The following is a 21,178-nucleotide window of genomic DNA, read 5'->3' as shown; positions in this document are numbered from 1 at the left end:
GGGATGTAATGATTGTCTGTTTTTTATCAGCTGTCACAGTGTCCAACATATGGTCCATGTTTGTAATATTAAATATGTTTTTAGCGTGGGACACCCAATTTTTTATCCCCTTTGAGCCCATATCTTTACCTAGTCTGAAGGCCTCATAGATTAAAGTGTTACATGGTTTGTCAGAAATTCTGAGCCAATATTTTATTGTCTGTACAATGCTTGAGAAGGCAAGAGGATATCTTCCTAATTCCAGAAGGCAAGCTATATTTGATGCTTTGCAGTTAACTTTTAACAGAAATTTGCAAAATTTACTGTGTAATTTTTCCATAGGTAAATTAAAGTTGGACAGATTTTTTATTATTAATATTTTCATTTGACCATATTTCACAGCAGTACAGCAGCACTGGTCTAATTACAGAGTCAAACATTTTGAGATATATTTTAATTGGGATGTTTGTTTTGGAAAATAATTGTTGCTTTAACTTGAAACATGCTTTCATAGCTCTGTTTGCGAGATCTTCCTGTGCTTTATAAAATTTACCTGAAGCACTCAGTTTGATGCCTAGGTATGAGTATGTAGGGACATTTTCTAGTTTTTGTTTGTCAATGCAAAATTTGTGTTTTTTGATGTGTTTACCCATTTTATTAAATATCATGATTTTGGATTTTGTAGTATTAATTTCTAATTTCCATTTTTTGCAGTAGGTTCCTAATGAGTTTAAAGCGTTTTGCAGCCCAGATTCAGAAACAGACAGCAAAAACAGGTCATCTGCATATAACATACAGGATAGCTAACTGACTGTTAGAGAGGGGGGGGGGGTTATTATTGGACTGCTCAATTTCATTTTTTTATATCATTCACATAAATGTTGAACAGAAGAGGGCTTAATCCATCGCCCTGTCTGATGCCTCTTTTTACTGGGAATTCACTGGTGAGACCATTTTTGGTTTTGACGCAACTTAGAGATTCTGAATACATTGACCTGATGATAGTATAGAATTTTCCTGTGATACCGTTTTGTGCAAGTTTGTGAAACAAGCCTTGATGCCAAACTGAATCAAAGGCTTTTTTAAAGTCAATGAAGCATGCAAAGACTTTTTTCCCTTTTTCCAGGTATTTTGCAAGAATTTGTTTCAGAACAAATATGTGATCACTTGTTCTGAACTTGGGGATGAATCCAATCTGTTCCTTAACAATTAAGTTATTTACATCAATATATTTAATAAGTCTTTGTTTTAAAACTGCTGTGATCAGTTTGCTCAAGGTGTTTAACAGTGTAATGCCCCTATAGTTACTAGGGTCAGATTTATCACCCTTTTTAAAGACTGGGGTTATTATTCCTGTATTCCAGTTAGTGGGGAAAAATCCACTTGTAAGAATCATATTAAAAAGTTTTTGAACTGGTATAATAAGAGTGTGCCTACCAGCTTTAATCATCTCATTTGAGATGTTATCTTTTCCTGGAGATTTCCCATTTTTAAGGTTATTAATAGCTTTTTGGATTTCAAGTTGTGAGATTGGTTCATTTAGTTCTTTTGAATCTGTTGATAATTTATTTAAGATATTAGACTCGAGTTTGATGTTTGTATTAATATCTTGACTGTCTGTATCATTATTAAGGTCTTTGAAATGGTTGAATAGTTTATTACAATCAATATTTTCATAGCTATTGTCTTTGTTATCATTTTTTAGTTCTCTAATTAACTCCCAATATTTGTTGGGGTTTGATTCACCCAGTTTTTGAAGTTTATTTAAGATGTCACTCTTAAATTCCCTTCTCTTCTTTTTTACCAAATTTCTATATTTTTTTTTCATATTATAAGTTTCTTGTCTAAGTTGTTTGTTATAAGGGTTAGGACTCATGTTTATCGACATTTTGTATACCTCTTTTTTTAAGGCATTAAGTTCTCTAGTATACCACTTTGGTTTGGCTTTTTTGGTGTTTTTCTTTTTACTTTTAATTACATGTTTTCGAAGACTTTTACCAGCTGCTTTAATGTAGATGTCTGATAGCATTGAGCTTGCTGAGTCAATGGATTGTTTTGAGCAATCAAACTGCTCTCCACAAAACCTTTCAATCAACACAGCAATTTGTTTACTCTGTAAAGCCTCATAATAGTGATAACTGGAGTGTTTGTCCCATTTGTAAGAAATGTTTGGCTGTATATGATTAATAACCTGGATGGTTTCTGTTCTGTTTTGGTTTTCATGAACAGTGTCAAACAATTTGTTTGTTTCAATCCGAAATGACATCTGACAGTGGTCAGAAAGATTTAGATTCAGATCATGAATTTGGAAAAGATCACATTTTTTTAATAAATCATGGCTGACGATAGTGTAGTCAACCACACTACTGCCTGCTCTTTGATGACATGTAAATCTGCCTAGTTTGTCACCTATTTGCCATTAAGTATGACAAGATCTGAAGAATTACATAGATCTAAAAGGTGATTGCCATAATTGTTTTTGGTTTTTATATCCTGAGAATTTCTTTTTGTAAATGATATGTTTTCCTGGGAAAATTTATACTCAGAATTTTTGAAAAGGGCAACATCTAGATCATGTTTTGTGCGAGCGTTAAAATCACCCGTGAGAATTACTGAGCCATGCTTTGAGTATTTTGTTATGTCTTTTTCTAAAAGTTGAAATAAAGTAGAATCTTTCCAATTAAAAATGCTAGAGTTTTCTGGGCTTATGTAAATGCTACAAATAAATATGTCTTGGTCCAGTTGGAAAAAGTTTTTGTCAAGGCATACCCAGATAAAATCTTCACAGCTGCTTTCCAACTGTTTGACCCCATTGTAGTAAGTTGATCTGTAATAAAAGATAACCCCACCAGATTGTGTTCGTGCCCTTTTATGCTTTACTGCTTTACTGTATGAGTGAAAATGATTAAAATTAGGTATATTGACATTAGAGTCAACATTCGTTTTTGTTTCAACTAATGTAATAAAATCTAAAAATTTAATTCTATCTAAAAAAACACTATCACTAATTTTACTCTCTAAATTACCAAAAATATTCCATGATGTGAACTTCAGCACCCCTCTATTGGCTGAACTAATCATTGGGAGAATAAAATAAAGTAAGAGAATAGTGCACAAGTACAGTCATTAGACCATAACCATGTTTTCTAGTAATTTCCAGTCTAAAACTTGAGTATTCCGACTGGATTTAAAATATATAGTTTATCTCTTTAAAAAGAGATGTGTGTCTGGAATGTGGTCAAATTTTGTGTGTCTGAAATAGGGTAGATGTTTGAGTGTCTGGAATGGGTTCAAGATTTGAGTGTCTGGAATTGGGTCAAATTTTGTGTGTCTGGAATTGGGTCGAGTTTTGTGTGCCTGAAATAGGGTAGATGTTTGAGTGTTGGAATGGGTTCAAGTTTTGAGTGTCTGGAATTGGGTCGAGTTTTGTGTGCCTGAAATAGGGTAGATGTTTGAGTGTCTGGAATGGGTTCAAGTTTTGAGTGTCTGGAATTGGGTCAAATTTTGTGTGTCTGAAATAGGGTCGAGTTTTGTGTGCCTGAAATAGGGTAGATGTTTGAGTGTCTGGAATGGGTTCAAGTTTTGAGTGTCTGGAATTGGGTCGAGTTTTGTGTGCCTGAAATAGGGTAGATGTTTGAGTGTTGGAATGGGTTCAAGTTTTGAGTGTCTGGAATTGGGTCGAGTTTTGTGTGCCTGAAATAGGGTAGATGTTTGAGTGTTGGAATGGGTTCAAGTTTTGAGTGTCTGGAATTGGGTCGAGTTTTGTGTACCTGAAATAGGGTAGATGTTTGAGTGTTGGAATGGGTTCAAGTTTTGAGTGTCTGGAATAGGGTCGAGTTTTGTGTGTCTGAAATAGGGTAGATGTTTGAGTGTTGGAATGGGTTCAAGTTTTGAGTGTCTGGAATAGGGTCGAGTTTTGCGTGCCTGAAATAGGGTAGATGTTTGAGTGTTGGAATGGGTTCAAGTTTTGAGTGTCTGGAATTGGGTCGAGTTTTGTGTGTCTGAAATAGGGTCGAGTTTTGTGTGTCTGAAATAGGGTAGATGTTTGAGTGTTGGAATGGGTTCAAGTTTTGAGTGTCTGGAATTGGGTCGAGTTTTGTGTGTCTGAAATAGGGTCGAGTTTTGTGTGCCTGAAATAGGGTAGATGTTTGAGTGTTGGAATGGGTTCAAGTTTTGAGTGTCTGGAATTGGGTCGAGTTTTGTGTGTCTGAAATAGGGTCGAGTTTTGTGTGCCTGAAATAGGGTAGATGTTTGAGTGTTGGAATGGGTTCAAGTTTTGAGTGTCTGGAATTGGGTCTAGTTTTGTGTGTCTGAAATAGGGTCGAGTTTTGTGTGCCTAAAATAGGGTAGATGTTTGAGTGTTGGAATGGGTTCAATTTTTGAGTGTCTGGAATTGGGTCGAGTTTTGTGTGCCTGAAATAGGGTAGATGTTTGAGTGTTGGAATGGGTTCAAGTTTTGAGTGTCTGGAATTGGGTCGAGTTTTGTGTACCAGAAATAGGGTAGATGTTTGAGTGTTGGAATGGGTTCAAGTTTTGAGTGTCTGGAATAGGGTCGAGTTTTGTATGTCTGAAATAGGGTAGATGTTTGAGTGTTGGAATGGGTTCAAGTTTTGAGTGTCTGGAATAGGGTCGAGTTTTGTGTGCCTGAAATAGGGTAGATGTTTGAGTGTTGGAATGGGTTCAAGTTTTGAGTGTCTGGAATTGGGTTGAGTTTTGTGTGTCTGAAATAGGGTCGAGTTTTGTGTGTCTGAAATAGGGTAGATGTTTGAGTGTTGGAATGGGTTCAAGTTTTGAGTGTCTGGAATTGGGTCGAGTTTCGCGTGTCTGAAATAGGGTCGAGTTTTGTGTGCCTGAAATAGGGTAGATGTTTGAGTGTTGGAATGGGTTCAAGTTTTGAGTGTCTGGAATTGGGTCGAGTTTTGTGTGTCTGAAATAGGGTCGAGTTTTGTGTGCCTGAAATAGGGTAGATGTTTGAGTGTTGGAATGGGTTCAAGTTTTGAGTGTCTGGAATTGGGTCTAGTTTTGTGTGTCTGAAATAGGGTCGAGTTTTGTGTGCCTAAAATAGGGTAGATGTTTGAGTGTTGGAATGGGTTCAATTTTTGAGTGTCTGGAATTGGGTCGAGTTTTGTGTGTCTGAAATAGGGTCGAGTTTTGTGTGCCTGAAATAGGGAAGATGTTTGAGTTTTGGAATGGGTTCAAGTTTTGAGTGTCTGGAATTGGGTCGAGTTTTGTGTGTCTAAAATAGGGTCGAGTTTTGTGTGCCTGAAATAGGGTAGATGTTTGAGTGTTGGAATGGGTTCAAGTTTTGAGTGTCTGGAATTGGGTCGAGTTTTGTGTGTCTGAAATAGGGTCGAGTTTTGTGTGCCTGAAATAGGGTAGATGTTTGAGTGTCTGGAATGGGTTCAAGTTTTGAGTGTCTGGAATTGGGTCGAGTTTTGTGTGTCTGAAATAGGGTCGAGTTTTGTGTGCCTGAAATAGGGTAGATGTTTGAGTGTTGGAATGGGTTCAAGTTTTTAGTGTCTGGAATTGGGTCGAGTTTTGTGTGTCTGAAATAGAGTCGAGTTTTGTGTGCCTGAAATAGGGTAGATGTTTGAGTGTCTGGAATGGGTTCAAGTTTTGAGTGTCTGGAACTGGGTCGAGTTTTGTGTGTCTGAAATAGGGTCGAGTTTTGTGTGTCTGAAATAGGGTCGAGTTTTGTGTGCCGGAAATAGGGTAGATGTTTGAGTGTTGGAATGGGTTCAAGTTTTGAGTGTCTAGAATTGGGTCGAGTTTTGTGTGTCTGAAATAGGGTCGAGTTTTGTGTGCCTGAAATAGGGTAGATGTTTGAGTGTTGGAATGGGTTCAAGTTTTGAGTGTCTGGAATTGGGTCGAGTTTTGTGTGTCTGTAATAGGGTCGAGTTTTGTGTGCCTGAAATAGGGTAGATGTTTGAGTGTTTGGGATGGGTTCAAGTTTTGAGTGTCTGGAATTGGGTCGAGTTTTGTGTGTCTGAAATAGGGTCGAGTTTTGTGTGCCTGAAATAGGGTAGATGTTTGAGTGTCTGGAATGGGTTCAAGTTTTGAGTGTCTGGAATTGGGTCGAGTTTTGTGTGTCTGAAATAGGGTCGAGTTTTGTGTGCCTGAAATAGGGTAGATGTTTGAGTGTCTGGAATGGGTTCAAGTTTTGAGTGTCTGGAATTGGGTCGAGTTTTGTGTGTCTGAAATAGGGTCGAGTTTTGTGTGTCTGAAATAGGGTCGAGTTTTGTGCGCCTGAAATAGGGTAGATGTTTGAGTGTTGGAATGAGTTCAAGTTTTGAGTGTCTAGAATTGGGTCGAGTTTTGTGTGTCTGAAATAGGGTCGAGTTTTGTGTGCCTGAAATAGGGTAGATGTTTGAGTGTCTGGAATGGGTTCAAGTTTTGAGTGTCTGGAATTGGGTCGAGTTTTGTGTGTCTGAAATAGGGTCGAGTTTTGTGTGCCTGAAATAGGGTAGATGTTTGAGTGTCTGGAATGGGTTCAAGTTTTGAGTGTCTGGAATTGGGTCGAGTTTTGTGTGCCTGAAATAGGGTAGATGTTTGAGTGTTGGAATGGGTTCAAGTTTTGAGTGTCTGGAATTGGGTCGAGTTTTGTGTGTCTGTAATAGGGTCGAGTTTTGTGTGCCTGAAATAGGGTAGATGTTTGAGTGTCTGGGATGGGTTCAAGTTTTGAGTGTCTGGAATTGGGTCGAGTTTTGTGTGTCTGAAATAGGGTCGAGTTTTGTGTGCCTGAAATAGGGTAGATGTTTGAGTGTTGGAATGGGTTCAAGTTTTGAGTGTCTGGAATTGGGTCGAGTTTTGTGTGTCTGAAATAGGGTTGAGTTTTGTGTGCCTGAAATTGGGTAGATGTTTGAGTGTCTGGAATGGGTTAAAGTTTTGAGTGTCTGGAATTGGGTCGAGTTTTGTGTGTCTGAAATAGGGTCCAGTTTTGTGTGCCTGAAATAGGGTAGATGTTTGAGTGTCGGAATGGGTTCAAGTTTTGAGTGTCTGGAATTGGGTCGAGTTTTGTTTGTCTGAAATAGGGTCGAGTTTTGTGTGCCTGAAATAGGGTAGATGTTTGAGTGTCTGGAATGGGTTCAAGGTTTGAGTGTCTGGAATTGGTTCGAGTTTTGTGTGACTAAAATAGGGTAGATGTTTGAGTGTTGGAATGGGTTCAAGTTTTGAGTGTCTGGAATTGGGTCGAGTTTTGTGTGTCTGAAATAGGGTCGAGTTATGTGTGTCTGAAATAGGGTAGATGTTGAGTGTTGGAATGGGTTCAAGTTTTGAGTGTCTGGAATTGGGTCGAGTTTTGTGTGTCTGAAACAGGGTCGAGTTTTGTGTGCCTGAAATAGGGTAGATGTTTGAGTGTTGGAATGGGTTCAAGTTTTGAGTGTCTGGAATTTGGTCCAGTTTTGTGTGTCTGAAATAGGGTCGAGTTTTGTGTGTCTGAAATAGGGTAGATGTTTGAGTGTTGGAATGGGTTCAAGTTTTGAGTGTCTGGAATTGGGTCGAGATTTGTGTGCCTGAAATAGGGTAGATGTTTGAGTGTTGGAATGGGTTCAAGTTTTGAGTGTCTGGAATTGGGTCGAGTTTTGTGTGTCTGAAATAGGGTCGAGTTTTGTGTGCCTGAAATAGGGTAGATGTTTGAGTGTTGGAATGGGTTCAAGTTTTGAGTGTCTGGAATTGGGTCGAGTTTTGTGTGTCTGAAACAGGGTCGAGTTTTGTGTGCCTGAAATAGGGTACATGTTTGAGTGTTGGAATGGGTTCAATTTTTGAGTGTCTGGAATTGGGTCGAGTTTTGTGTGTCTGAAATAGGGTCGAGTTTTGTGTGCCTGAAATAGGGAAGATGTTTGAGTTTTGGAATGGGTTCAAGTTTTGAGTGTCTGGAATTGGGTCGAGTTTTGTGTGTCTGAAATAGGGTCGAGTTTTGTGTGCCTGAAATAGGGTAGATGTTTGAGTGTTGGAATGGGTTCAAGTTTTGAGTGTCTGGAATTGGGTCGAGTTTTGTGTGTCTGAAATAGGGTCGAGTTTTCTGTGTCTGAAATAGGGTAGATGTTTGAGTGTTGGAATGGGTTCAAGTTTTGAGTGTCTGGAATTGGGTCGAGTTTTGTGTGTCTGAAATAGGGTCGAGTTTTGTGTGCCTGAAATAGGGTAGATGTTTGAGTGTCTGGAATGGGTTCAAGTTTTGAGTGTCTGGAATTGGGTCGAGTTTTGTGTGCCTGAAATAGAGTAGATGTTTGAGTGTTGGAATGGGTTCAAGTTTTGAGTGTCTGGAATTGGGTCGAGTTTTGTGTGTCTGAAATAGGGTCGAGTTTTGTGTGCCTGAAATAGGGTAGATGTTTGAGTGTTGGAATGGGTTCAAGTTTTGAGTGTCTGGAATTGGGTCGAGTTTTGTGTGTCTGAAATAGGGTCGAGTTTTGTGTGTCTGAAATAGGGTAGATGTTTGAGTGTTGGAATGGGTTCAAGTTTTGAGTGTCTGGAATTGGGTCGAGTTTTGTGTGTCTGAAATAGGGTCGAGTTTTGTGTGCCTAAAATAGGGTAGATGTTTGAGTGTTGGAATGGGTTCAATTTTTGAGTGTCTGGAATTGGGTCGAGTTTTGTGTGTCTGAAATAGGGTCGAGTTTTGTGTGCCTGAAATAGGGTAGATGTTTGAGTGTTGGAATGGGTTCAAGTTTTGAGTGTCTGGAATTGGGTCGAGTTTTGTGTGCCTGAAATAGGGTAGATGTTTGAGTGTTGGAATGGGTTCAAGTTTTGAGTGTCTGGAATTGGGTTGAGTTTTGTGTGTCTGAAATAGGGTCGAGTTTTGTGTGTCTGAAATAGGGTAGATGTTTGAGTGTTGGAATGGGTTCAAGTTTTGAGTGTCTGGAATTGGGTCGAGTTTTGTGTGTCTGAAATAGGGTCGAGTTTTGTGTGCCTAAAATAGGGTAGATGTTTGAGTGTTGGAATGGGTTCAATTTTTGAGTGTCTGGAATTGGGTCGAGTTTTGTGTGTCTGAAATAGGGTCGAGTTTTGTGTGCCTGAAATAGGGTAGATGTTTGAGTGTTGGAATGGGTTCAAGTTTTGAGTGTCTGGAATAGGGTCGAGTTTTGTGTGCCTGAAATAGGGTAGATGTTTGAGTGTTGGAATGGGTTCAAGTTTTGAGTGTCTGGAATTGGGTTGAGTTTTGTGTGTCTGAAATAGGGTCGAGTTTTGTGTGTCTGAAATAGGGTAGATGTTTGAGTGTTGGAATGGGTTCAAGTTTTGAGTGTCTGGAATTGGGTCGAGTTTCGCGTGTCTGAAATAGGGTCGAGTTTTGTGTGCCTGAAATAGGGTAGATGTTTGAGTGTTGGAATGGGTTCAAGTTTTGAGTGTCTGGAATTGGGTCGAGTTTTGTGTGTCTGAAATAGGGTCGAGTTTTGTGTGCCTGAAATAGGGTAGATGTTTGAGTGTTGGAATGGGTTCAAGTTTTGAGTGTCTGGAATTGGGTCTAGTTTTGTGTGTCTGAAATAGGGTCGAGTTTTGTGTGCCTAAAATAGGGTAGATGTTTGAGTGTTGGAATGGGTTCAATTTTTGAGTGTCTGGAATTGGGTCGAGTTTTGTGTGTCTGAAATAGGGTCGAGTTTTGTGTGCCTGAAATAGGGAAGATGTTTGAGTTTTGGAATGGGTTCAAGTTTTGAGTGTCTGGAATTGGGTCGAGTTTTGTGTGTCTAAAATAGGGTCGAGTTTTGTGTGCCTGAAATAGGGTAGATGTTTGAGTGTTGGAATGGGTTCAAGTTTTGAGTGTCTGGAATTGGGTCGAGTTTTGTGTGTCTGAAATAGGGTCGAGTTTTGTGTGCCTGAAATAGGGTAGATGTTTGAGTGTCTGGAATGGGTTCAAGTTTTGAGTGTCTGGAATTGGGTCGAGTTTTGTGTGTCTGAAATAGGGTCGAGTTTTGTGTGCCTGAAATAGGGTAGATGTTTGAGTGTTGGAATGGGTTCAAGTTTTTAGTGTCTGGAATTGGGTCGAGTTTTGTGTGTCTGAAATAGAGTCGAGTTTTGTGTGCCTGAAATAGGGTAGATGTTTGAGTGTCTGGAATGGGTTCAAGTTTTGAGTGTCTGGAACTGGGTCGAGTTTTGTGTGTCTGAAATAGGGTCGAGTTTTGTGTGTCTGAAATAGGGTCGAGTTTTGTGTGCCGGAAATAGGGTAGATGTTTGAGTGTTGGAATGGGTTCAAGTTTTGAGTGTCTAGAATTGGGTCGAGTTTTGTGTGTCTGAAATAGGGTCGAGTTTTGTGTGCCTGAAATAGGGTAGATGTTTGAGTGTTGGAATGGGTTCAAGTTTTGAGTGTCTGGAATTGGGTCGAGTTTTGTGTGTCTGTAATAGGGTCGAGTTTTGTGTGCCTGAAATAGGGTAGATGTTTGAGTGTTTGGGATGGGTTCAAGTTTTGAGTGTCTGGAATTGGGTCGAGTTTTGTGTGTCTGAAATAGGGTCGAGTTTTGTGTGCCTGAAATAGGGTAGATGTTTGAGTGTCTGGAATGGGTTCAAGTTTTGAGTGTCTGGAATTGGGTCGAGTTTTGTGTGTCTGAAATAGGGTCGAGTTTTGTGTGCCTGAAATAGGGTAGATGTTTGAGTGTCTGGAATGGGTTCAAGTTTTGAGTGTCTGGAATTGGGTCGAGTTTTGTGTGTCTGAAATAGGGTCGAGTTTTGTGTGTCTGAAATAGGGTCGAGTTTTGTGCGCCTGAAATAGGGTAGATGTTTGAGTGTTGGAATGAGTTCAAGTTTTGAGTGTCTAGAATTGGGTCGAGTTTTGTGTGTCTGAAATAGGGTCGAGTTTTGTGTGCCTGAAATAGGGTAGATGTTTGAGTGTCTGGAATGGGTTCAAGTTTTGAGTGTCTGGAATTGGGTCGAGTTTTGTGTGTCTGAAATAGGGTCGAGTTTTGTGTGCCTGAAATAGGGTAGATGTTTGAGTGTCTGGAATGGGTTCAAGTTTTGAGTGTCTGGAATTGGGTCGAGTTTTGTGTGCCTGAAATAGGGTAGATGTTTGAGTGTTGGAATGGGTTCAAGTTTTGAGTGTCTGGAATTGGGTCGAGTTTTGTGTGTCTGTAATAGGGTCGAGTTTTGTGTGCCTGAAATAGGGTAGATGTTTGAGTGTCTGGGATGGGTTCAAGTTTTGAGTGTCTGGAATTGGGTCGAGTTTTGTGTGTCTGAAATAGGGTCGAGTTTTGTGTGCCTGAAATAGGGTAGATGTTTGAGTGTTGGAATGGGTTCAAGTTTTGAGTGTCTGGAATTGGGTCGAGTTTTGTGTGTCTGAAATAGGGTTGAGTTTTGTGTGCCTGAAATTGGGTAGATGTTTGAGTGTCTGGAATGGGTTAAAGTTTTGAGTGTCTGGAATTGGGTCGAGTTTTGTGTGTCTGAAATAGGGTCCAGTTTTGTGTGCCTGAAATAGGGTAGATGTTTGAGTGTCGGAATGGGTTCAAGTTTTGAGTGTCTGGAATTGGGTCGAGTTTTGTTTGTCTGAAATAGGGTCGAGTTTTGTGTGCCTGAAATAGGGTAGATGTTTGAGTGTCTGGAATGGGTTCAAGGTTTGAGTGTCTGGAATTGGTTCGAGTTTTGTGTGACTAAAATAGGGTAGATGTTTGAGTGTTGGAATGGGTTCAAGTTTTGAGTGTCTGGAATTGGGTCGAGTTTTGTGTGTCTGAAATAGGGTCGAGTTATGTGTGTCTGAAATAGGGTAGATGTTGAGTGTTGGAATGGGTTCAAGTTTTGAGTGTCTGGAATTGGGTCGAGTTTTGTGTGTCTGAAACAGGGTCGAGTTTTGTGTGCCTGAAATAGGGTAGATGTTTGAGTGTTGGAATGGGTTCAAGTTTTGAGTGTCTGGAATTTGGTCCAGTTTTGTGTGTCTGAAATAGGGTCGAGTTTTGTGTGTCTGAAATAGGGTAGATGTTTGAGTGTTGGAATGGGTTCAAGTTTTGAGTGTCTGGAATTGGGTCGAGATTTGTGTGCCTGAAATAGGGTAGATGTTTGAGTGTTGGAATGGGTTCAAGTTTTGAGTGTCTGGAATTGGGTCGAGTTTTGTGTGTCTGAAATAGGGTCGAGTTTTGTGTGCCTGAAATAGGGTAGATGTTTGAGTGTTGGAATGGGTTCAAGTTTTGAGTGTCTGGAATTGGGTCGAGTTTTGTGTGTCTGAAACAGGGTCGAGTTTTGTGTGCCTGAAATAGGGTACATGTTTGAGTGTTGGAATGGGTTCAATTTTTGAGTGTCTGGAATTGGGTCGAGTTTTGTGTGTCTGAAATAGGGTCGAGTTTTGTGTGCCTGAAATAGGGAAGATGTTTGAGTTTTGGAATGGGTTCAAGTTTTGAGTGTCTGGAATTGGGTCGAGTTTTGTGTGTCTGAAATAGGGTCGAGTTTTGTGTGCCTGAAATAGGGTAGATGTTTGAGTGTTGGAATGGGTTCAAGTTTTGAGTGTCTGGAATTGGGTCGAGTTTTGTGTGTCTGAAATAGGGTCGAGTTTTCTGTGTCTGAAATAGGGTAGATGTTTGAGTGTTGGAATGGGTTCAAGTTTTGAGTGTCTGGAATTGGGTCGAGTTTTGTGTGTCTGAAATAGGGTCGAGTTTTGTGTGCCTGAAATAGGGTAGATGTTTGAGTGTCTGGAATGGGTTCAAGTTTTGAGTGTCTGGAATTGGGTCGAGTTTTGTGTGCCTGAAATAGAGTAGATGTTTGAGTGTTGGAATGGGTTCAAGTTTTGAGTGTCTGGAATTGGGTCGAGTTTTGTGTGTCTGAAATAGGGTCGAGTTTTGTGTGCCTGAAATAGGGTAGATGTTTGAGTGTTGGAATGGGTTCAAGTTTTGAGTGTCTGGAATTGGGTCGAGTTTTGTGTGTCTGAAATAGGGTCGAGTTTTGTGTGTCTGAAATAGGGTAGATGTTTGAGTGTTGGAATGGGTTCAAGTTTTGAGTGTCTGGAATTGGGTCGAGTTTTGTGTGTCTGAAATAGGGTCGAGTTTTGTGTGCCTAAAATAGGGTAGATGTTTGAGTGTTGGAATGGGTTCAATTTTTGAGTGTCTGGAATTGGGTCGAGTTTTGTGTGTCTGAAATAGGGTCGAGTTTTGTGTGCCTGAAATAGGGAAGATGTTTGAGTTTTGGAATGGGTTCAAGTTTTGAGTGTCTGGAATTGGGTCGAGTTTTGTGTGTCTGAAATAGGGTCGAGTTTTGTGTGCCTGAAATAGGGTAGATGTTTGAGTGTTGGAATGGGTTCAAGTTTTGAGTGTCTGGAATTGGGTCGAGTTTTGTGTGTCTGAAATAGGGTCGAGTTTTCTGTGTCTGAAATAGGGTAGATGTTTGAGTGTTGGAATGGGTTCAAGTTTTGAGTGTCTGAAATAGGGTCGAGTTTTGTGTGCCTGAAATAGGGTAGATGTTTGAGTGTCTGGAATGGGTTCAAGTTTTGAGTGTCTGGAATTGGGTCGAGATTTGTGTGCCTGAAATAGGGTAGATGTTTGAGTGTTGGAATGGGTTCAAGTTTTGAGTGTCTGGAATTGGGTCGAGTTTTGTGTGTCTGAAATAGGGTCGAGTTTTGTGTGCCGGAAATAGGGTAGATGTTTGAGTGTTGGAATGGGTTCAAGTTTTGAGTGTCTAGAATTGGGTCGAGTTTTGTGTGTCTGAAATAGGGTCGAGTTTTGTGTGCCTGAAATAGGGTAGATGTTTGAGTGTTGGAATGGGTTCAAGTTTTGAGTGTCTGGAATTGGGTCGAGTTTTGTGTGTCTGTAATAGGGTCGAGTTTTGTGTGCCTGAAATAGGGTAGATGTTTGAGTGTTTGGGATGGGTTCAAGTTTTGAGTGTCTGGAATTGGGTCGAGTTTTGTGTGTCTGAAATAGGCCCGAGTTTTGTGTGCCTGAAATAGGGTAGATGTTTGAGTGTCTGGAATGGGTTCAAGTTTTGAGTGTCTGGAATTGGGTCGAGTTTTGTGTGTCTGAAATAGGGTCGAGTTTTGTGTGCCTGAAATAGGGTAGATGTTTGAGTGTCTGGAATGGGTTCAAGTTTTGAGTGTCTGGAATTGGGTCGAGTTTTGTGTGTCTGAAATAGGGTCGAGTTTTGTGTGTCTGAAATAGGGTCGAGTTTTGTGCGCCTGAAATAGGGTAGATGTTTGAGTGTTGGAATGAGTTCAAGTTTTGAGTGTCTAGAATTGGGTCGAGTTTTGTGTGTCTGAAATAGGGTCGAGTTTTGTGTGCCTGAAATAGGGTAGATGTTTGAGTGTCTGGAATGGGTTCAAGTTTTGAGTGTCTGGAATTGGGTCGAGTTTTGTGTGTCTGAAATAGGGTCGAGTTTTGTGTGCCTGAAATAGGGTAGATGTTTGAGTGTCTGGAATGGGTTCAAGTTTTGAGTGTCTGGAATTGGGTCGAGTTTTGTGTGCCTGAAATAGGGTAGATGTTTGAGTGTTGGAATGGGTTCAAGTTTTGAGTGTCTGGAATTGGGTCGAGTTTTGTGTGTCTGTAATAGGGTCGAGTTTTGTGTGCCTGAAATAGGGTAGATGTTTGAGTGTCTGGGATGGGTTCAAGTTTTGAGTGTCTGGAATTGGGTCGAGTTTTGTGTGTCTGAAATAGGGTCGAGTTTTGTGTGCCTGAAATAGGGTAGATGTTTGAGTGTTGGAATGGGTTCAAGTTTTGAGTGTCTGGAATTGGGTCGAGTTTTGTGTGTCTGAAATAGGGTCGAGTTTTGTGTGCCTGAAATTGGGTAGATGTTTGAGTGTCTGGAATGGGTTAAAGTTTTGAGTGTCTGGAATTGGGTCGAGTTTTGTGTGTCTGAAATAGGGTCCAGTTTTGTGTGCCTGAAATAGGGTAGATGTTTGAGTGTCGGAATGGGTTCAAGTTTTGAGTGTCTGGAATTGGGTCGAGTTTTGTTTGTCTGAAATAGGGTCGAGTTTTGTGTGCCTGAAATAGGGTAGATGTTTGAGTGTCTGGAATGGGTTCAAGGTTTGAGTGTCTGGAATTGGTTCGAGTTTTGTGTGACTAAAATAGGGTAGATGTTTGAGTGTTGGAATGGGTTCAAGTTTTGAGTGTCTGGAATTGGGTCGAGTTTTGTGTGTCTGAAATAGGGTCGAGTTATGTGTGTCTGAAATAGGGTAGATGTTGAGTGTTGGAATGGGTTCAAGTTTTGAGTGTCTGGAATTGGGTCGAGTTTTGTGTGTCTGAAACAGGGTCGAGTTTTGTGTGCCTGAAATAGGGTAGATGTTTGAGTGTTGGAATGGGTTCAAGTTTTGAGTGTCTGGAATTTGGTCCAGTTTTGTGTGTCTGAAATAGGGTCGAGTTTTGTGTGTCTGAAATAGGGTAGATGTTTGAGTGTTGGAATGGGTTCAAGTTTTGAGTGTCTGGAATTGGGTCGAGATTTGTGTGCCTGAAATAGGGTAGATGTTTGAGTGTTGGAATGGGTTCAAGTTTTGAGTGTCTGGAATTGGGTCGAGTTTTGTGTGTCTGAAATAGGGTCGAGTTTTGTGTGCCTGAAATAGGGTAGATGTTTGAGTGTTGGAATGGGTTCAAGTTTTGAGTGTCTGGAATTGGGTCGAGTTTTGTGTGTCTGAAACAGGGTCGAGTTTTGTGTGCCTGAAATAGGGTACATGTTTGAGTGTTGGAATGGGTTCAATTTTTGAGTGTCTGGAATTGGGTCGAGTTTTGTGTGTCTGAAATAGGGTCGAGTTTTGTGTGCCTGAAATAGGGAAGATGTTTGAGTTTTGGAATGGGTTCAAGTTTTGAGTGTCTGGAATTGGGTCGAGTTTTGTGTGTCTGAAATAGGGTCGAGTTTTGTGTGCCTGAAATAGGGTAGATGTTTGAGTGTTGGAATGGGTTCAAGTTTTGAGTGTCTGGAATTGGGTCGAGTTTTGTGTGTCTGAAATAGGGTCGAGTTTTCTGTGTCTGAAATAGGGTAGATGTTTGAGTGTTGGAATGGGTTCAAGTTTTGAGTGTCTGGAATTGGGTCGAGTTTTGTGTGTCTGAAATAGGGTCGAGTTTTGTGTGCCTGAAATAGGGTAGATGTTTGAGTGTCTGGAATGGGTTCAAGTTTTGAGTGTCTGGAATTGGGTCGAGTTTTGTGTGCCTGAAATAGAGTAGATGTTTGAGTGTTGGAATGGGTTCAAGTTTTGAGTGTCTGGAATTGGGTCGAGTTTTGTGTGTCTGAAATAGGGTCGAGTTTTGTGTGCCTGAAATAGGGTAGATGTTTGAGTGTTGGAATGGGTTCAAGTTTTGAGTGTCTGGAATTGGGTCGAGTTTTGTGTGTCTGAAATAGGGTCGAGTTTTGTGTGTCTGAAATAGGGTAGATGTTTGAGTGTTGGAATGGGTTCAAGTTTTGAGTGTCTGGAATTGGGTCGAGTTTTGTGTGTCTGAAATAGGGTCGAGTTTTGTGTGCCTAAAATAGGGTAGATGTTTGAGTGTTGGAATGGGTTCAATTTTTGAGTGTCTGGAATTGGGTCGAGTTTTGTGTGTCTGAAATAGGGTCGAGTTTTGTGTGCCTGAAATAGGGAAGATGTTTGAGTTTTGGAATGGGTTCAAGTTTTGAGTGTCTGGAATTGGGTCGAGTTTTGTGTGTCTGAAATAGGGTCGAGTTTTGTGTGCCTGAAATAGGGTAGATGTTTGAGTGTTGGAATGGGTTCAAGTTTTGAGTGTCTGGAATTGGGTCGAGTTTTGTGTGTCTGAAATAGGGTCGAGTTTTCTGTGTCTGAAATAGGGTAGATGTTTGAGTGTTGGAATGGGTTCAAGTTTTGAGTGTCTGGAATTGGGTCGAGTTTTGTGTGTCTGAAATAGGGTCGAGTTTTGTGTGCCTGAAATAGGGTAGATGTTTGAGTGTCTGGAATGGGTTCAAGTTTTGAGTGTCTGGAATTGGGTCGAGTTTTGTGTGCCTGAAATAGAGTAGATGTTTGAGTGTTGGAATGGGTTCAAGTTTTGAGTGTCTGGAATTGGGTCGAGTTTTGTGTGTCTGAAATAGGGTCGAGTTTTGTGTGCCTGAAATAGGGTAGATGTTTGAGTGTTGGAATGGGTTCAAGTTTTGAGTGTCTGGAATTGGGTCGAGTTTTGTGTGTCTGAAATAGGGTCGAGTTTTGTGTGTCTGAAATAGGGTAGATGTTTGAGTGTTGGAATGGGTTCAAGTTTTGAGTGTCTGGAATTGGGTCGAGTTTTGTGTGTCTGAAATAGGGTCGAGTTTTGTGTGCCTAAAATAGGGTAGATGTTTGAGTGTTGGAATGGGTTCAATTTTTGAGTGTCTGGAATTGGGTCGAGTTTTGTGTGTCTGAAATAGGGTCGAGTTTTGTGTGCCTGAAATAGGGAAGATGTTTGAGTTTTGGAATGGGTTCAAGTTTTGAGTGTCTGGAATTGGGTCGAGTTTTGTGTGTCTGAAATAGGGTCGAGTTTTGTGTGCCTGAAATAGGGTAGATGTTTGAGTGTTGGAATGGGTTCAAGTTTTGAGTGTCTGGAATTGGGTCGAGTTTTGTGTGTCTGAAATAGGGTCGAGTTTTCTGTGTCTGAAATAGGGTAGATGTTTGAGTGTTGGAATGGGTTCAAGTTTTGAGTGTCTGAAATAGGGTCGAGTTTTGTGTGCCTGAAATAGGGTAGATGTTTGAGTGTCTGGAATGGGTTCAAGTTTTGAGTGTCTGGAATTGGGTCGAGATTTGTGTGCCTGAAATAGGGTAGATGTTTGAGTGTTGGAATGGGTTCAAGTTTTGAGTGTCTGGAATTGGGTCGAGTTTTGTGTGTCTGAAATAGGGTCGAGTTTTGTGTGCCTGAAATAGGGTAGATGTTTGAGTGTTGGAATGGGTTCAAGTTTTGAGTGTCTGGAATTGGGTCGAGTTTTGTGTGTCTGAAACAGGGTCGAGTTTTGTGTGCCTGAAATAGGGTAGATGTTTGAGTGTTGGAATGGGTTCAAGTTTTGAGTGTCTGGAATTTGGTCCAGTTTTGTGTGTCTGAAACAGGGTCGAGTTTTGTGTGCCTGAAATAGGGTACATGTTTGAGTGTTGGAATGGGTTCAATTTTTGAGTGTCTGGAATTGGGTCGAGTTTTGTGTGTCTGAAATAGGGTCGAGTTTTGTGTGCCTGAAATAGGGAAGATGTTTGAGTTTTGGAATGGGTTCAAGTTTTGAGTGTCTGGAATTGGGTCGAGTTTTGTGTGTCTGAAATAGAGTAGATGTTTGAGTGTTGGAATGGGTTCAAGTTTTGAGTGTCTGGAATTGGGTCGAGTTTTGTGTGTCTGAAATAGGGTCGAGTTTTGTGTGCCTGAAATAGGGTAGATGTTTGAGTGTTGGAATGGGTTCAAGTTTTGAGTGTCTGGAATTTGGTCCAGTTTTGTGTGTCTGAAACAGGGTCGAGTTTTGTGTGCCTGAAATAGGGTACATGTTTGAGTGTTGGAATGGGTTCAATTTTTGAGTGTCTGGAATTGGGTCGAGTTTTGTGTGTCTGAAATAAGGTCGAGTTTTGTGTGCCTGAAATAGGGAAGATGTTTGAGTGTCTGGAATGGGTTCAAGTTTTGAGTGTCTGGAATTGGGTCGAGTTTTGTGTGCCTGAAATAGAGTAGATGTTTGAGTGTTGGAATGGGTTCAAGTTTTGAGTGTCTGGAATTGGGTCGAGTTTTGTGTGTCTGAAATAGGGTCGAGTTTTGTGTGCCTGAAATAGGGTAGATGTTTGAGTGTTGGAATGGGTTCAAGTTTTGAGTGTCTGGAATTGGGTCGAGTTTTGTGTGTCTGAAATAGGGTCGAGTTTTGTGTGTCTGAAATAGGGTAGATGTTTGAGTGTTGGAATGGGTTCAAGTTTTGAGTGTCTGGAATTGGGTCGAGTTTTGTGTGTCTGAAATAGGGTCGAGTTTTGTGTGCCTAAAATAGGGTAGATGTTTGAGTTTTGGAATGGGTTCAAGTTTTGAGTGTCTGGAATTGGGTCGAGTTTTGTGTGTCTGAAATAGGGTCGAGTTTTGTGTGCCTGAGATAGGGTAGATGTTTGAGTGTTGGAATGGGTTCAAGTTTTGAGTGTCTGGAATTGGGTCGAGTTTTGTGTGTCTGAAATAGGGTCGAGTTTTCTGTGCCTGAAATAGGGTAGATGTTTGAGTGTTGGAATGGGTTCAAGTTTTGAGTGTCTGGAATTGGGCCGAGTTTTGTGTGTCTGAAATAGGATCGAGTTTTGTGTGCCTGAAATAGGGTAGATGTTTGAGTGTTGGAATGGGTTCAATTTTTGAGTGTCTGGAATTGGGTCGAGTTTTGTGTGTCTGAAATAGGGTCGAGTTTTGTGTGCCTGAAATAGGGAAGATGTTTGAGTTTTGGAATGGGTTCAAGTTTTGAGTGTCTGGAATTGGGTCGAGTTTTGTGTGTCTGAAATAGGGTCGAGTTTTGTGTGCCTGAAATAGGGTAGATGTTTGAGTGTTGGAATGGGTTCAAGTTTTGAGTGTCTGGAATTGGGTCGAGTTTTGTGTGTCTGAAATAGGGTCGAGTTTTCTGTGTCTGAAATAGGGTAGATGTTTGAGTGTTGGAATGGGTTCAAGTTTTGAGTGTCTGGAATTGGGTCGAGTTTTGTGTGTCTGAAATAGGGTCGAGTTTTGTGTGTCTGAAATAGGGTCGAGTTTTGTGCGCCTGAAATAGGGTAGATGTTTGAGTGTTGGAATGAGTTCAAGTTTTGAGTGTCTAGAATTGGGTCGAGTTTTGTGTGTCTGAAATAGGGTCGAGTTTTGTGTGCCTGAAATAGGGTAGATGTTTGAGTGTCTGGAATGGGTTCAAGTTTTGAGTGTCTGGAATTGGGTCGAGTTTTGTGTGTCTGAAATAGGGTCGAGTTTTGTGTGCCTGAAATAGGGTAGATGTTTGAGTGTCTGGAATGGGTTCAAGTTTTGAGTGTCTGGAATTGGGTCGAGTTTTGTGTGCCTGAAATAGGGTAGATGTTTGAGTGTTGGAATGGGTTCAAGTTTTGAGTGTCTGGAATTGGGTCGAGTTTTGTGTGTCTGTAATAGGGTCGAGTTTTGTGTGCCTGAAATAGGGTAGATGTTTGAGTGTCTGGGATGGGTTCAAGTTTTGAGTGTCTGGAATTGGGTCGAGTTTTGTGTGTCTGAAATAGGGTCGAGTTTTGTGTGCCTGAAATAGGGTAGATGTTTGAGTGTTGGAATGGGTTCAAGTTTTGAGTGTCTGGAATTGGGTCGAGTTTTGTGTGTCTGAAATAGGGTCGAGTTTTGTGTGCCTGAAATTGGGTAGATGTTTGAGTGTCTGGAATGCGTTAAAGTTTTGAGTGTCTGGAATTGGGTCGAGTTTTGTGTGTCTGAAATAGGGTCCAGTTTTGTGTGCCTGAAATAGGGTAGATGTTTGAGTGTCGGAATGGGTTCAAGTTTTGAGTGTCTGGAATTGGGTCGAGTTTTGTTTGTCTGAAATAGGGTCGAGTTTTGTGTGCCTGAAATAGGGTAGATGTTTGAGTGTCTGGAATGGGTTCAAGGTTTGAGTGTCTGGAATTGGTTCGAGTTTTGTGTGACTAAAATAGGGTAGATGTTTGAGTGTTGGAATGGGTTCAAGTTTTGAGTGTCTGGAATTGGGTCGAGTTTTGTGTGTCTGAAATAGGGTCGAGTTATGTGTGTCTGAAATAGGGTAGATGTTGAGTGTTGGAATGGGTTCAAGTTTTGAGTGTCTGGAATTGGGTCGAGTTTTGTGTGTCTGAAACAGGGTCGAGTTTTGTGTGCCTGAAATAGGGTAGATGTTTGAGTGTTGGAATGGGTTCAAGTTTTGAGTGTCTGGAATTTGGTCCAGTTTTGTGTGTCTGAAATAGGGTCGAGTTTTGTGTGTCTGAAATAGGGTAGATGTTTGAGTGTTGGAATGGGTTCAAGTTTTGAGTGTCTGGAATTGGGTCGAGATTTGTGTGCCTGAAATAGGGTAGATGTTTGAGTGTTGGAATGGGTTCAAGTTTTGAGTGTCTGGAATTGGGTCGAGTTTTGTGTGTCTGAAATAGGGTCGAGTTTTGTGTGCCTGAAATAGGGTAGATGTTTGAGTGTTGGAATGGGTTCAAGTTTTGAGTGTCTGGAATTGGGTCGAGTTTTGTGTGTCTGAAACAGGGTCGAGTTTTGTGTGCCTGAAATAGGGTACATGTTTGAGTGTTGGAATGGGTTCAATTTTTGAGTGTCTGGAATTGGGTCGAGTTTTGTGTGTCTGAAATAGGGTCGAGTTTTGTGTGCCTGAAATAGGGAAGATGTTTGAGTTTTGGAATGGGTTCAAGTTTTGAGTGTCTGGAATTGGGTCGAGTTTTGTGTGTCTGAAATAGGGTCGAGTT

The 21,178-nt window shown here is 40.9% G+C and overlaps 1 protein-coding gene across 1 annotated transcript; it reads right to left on the bottom strand.

Annotated features, from left to right (window-relative positions):
- Positions 1-832: 832 nt before the first annotated feature.
- LOC146731472 (uncharacterized) lies at positions 833-2,245 on the bottom strand. The gene has a single exon (XM_085493795.1). It carries the CDS (start codon positions 2,243-2,245, stop codon positions 833-835), a length of 1,413 nt encoding a protein of 470 aa, XP_085349921.1.
- Between the last annotated feature and the right edge of the window lie 18,933 nt (positions 2,246-21,178).

This window comes from Saccoglossus kowalevskii, chromosome 19 (assembly GCF_978046115.1).
Source record: "Saccoglossus kowalevskii chromosome 19, keSacKowa6.1, whole genome shotgun sequence".
Taxonomy (NCBI): Eukaryota; Metazoa; Hemichordata; class Enteropneusta; family Harrimaniidae; genus Saccoglossus; species Saccoglossus kowalevskii.
This window is presented reverse-complemented; position numbering and strand designations above follow the sequence as displayed.

Excerpts from the sequence above, each read along its gene's own strand:
- LOC146731472 (XM_085493795.1), bottom strand. The coding sequence starts at position 2,245 with ATGTCATTTCGGATTGAAACAAACAAATTGTTTGACACTGTTCATGAA.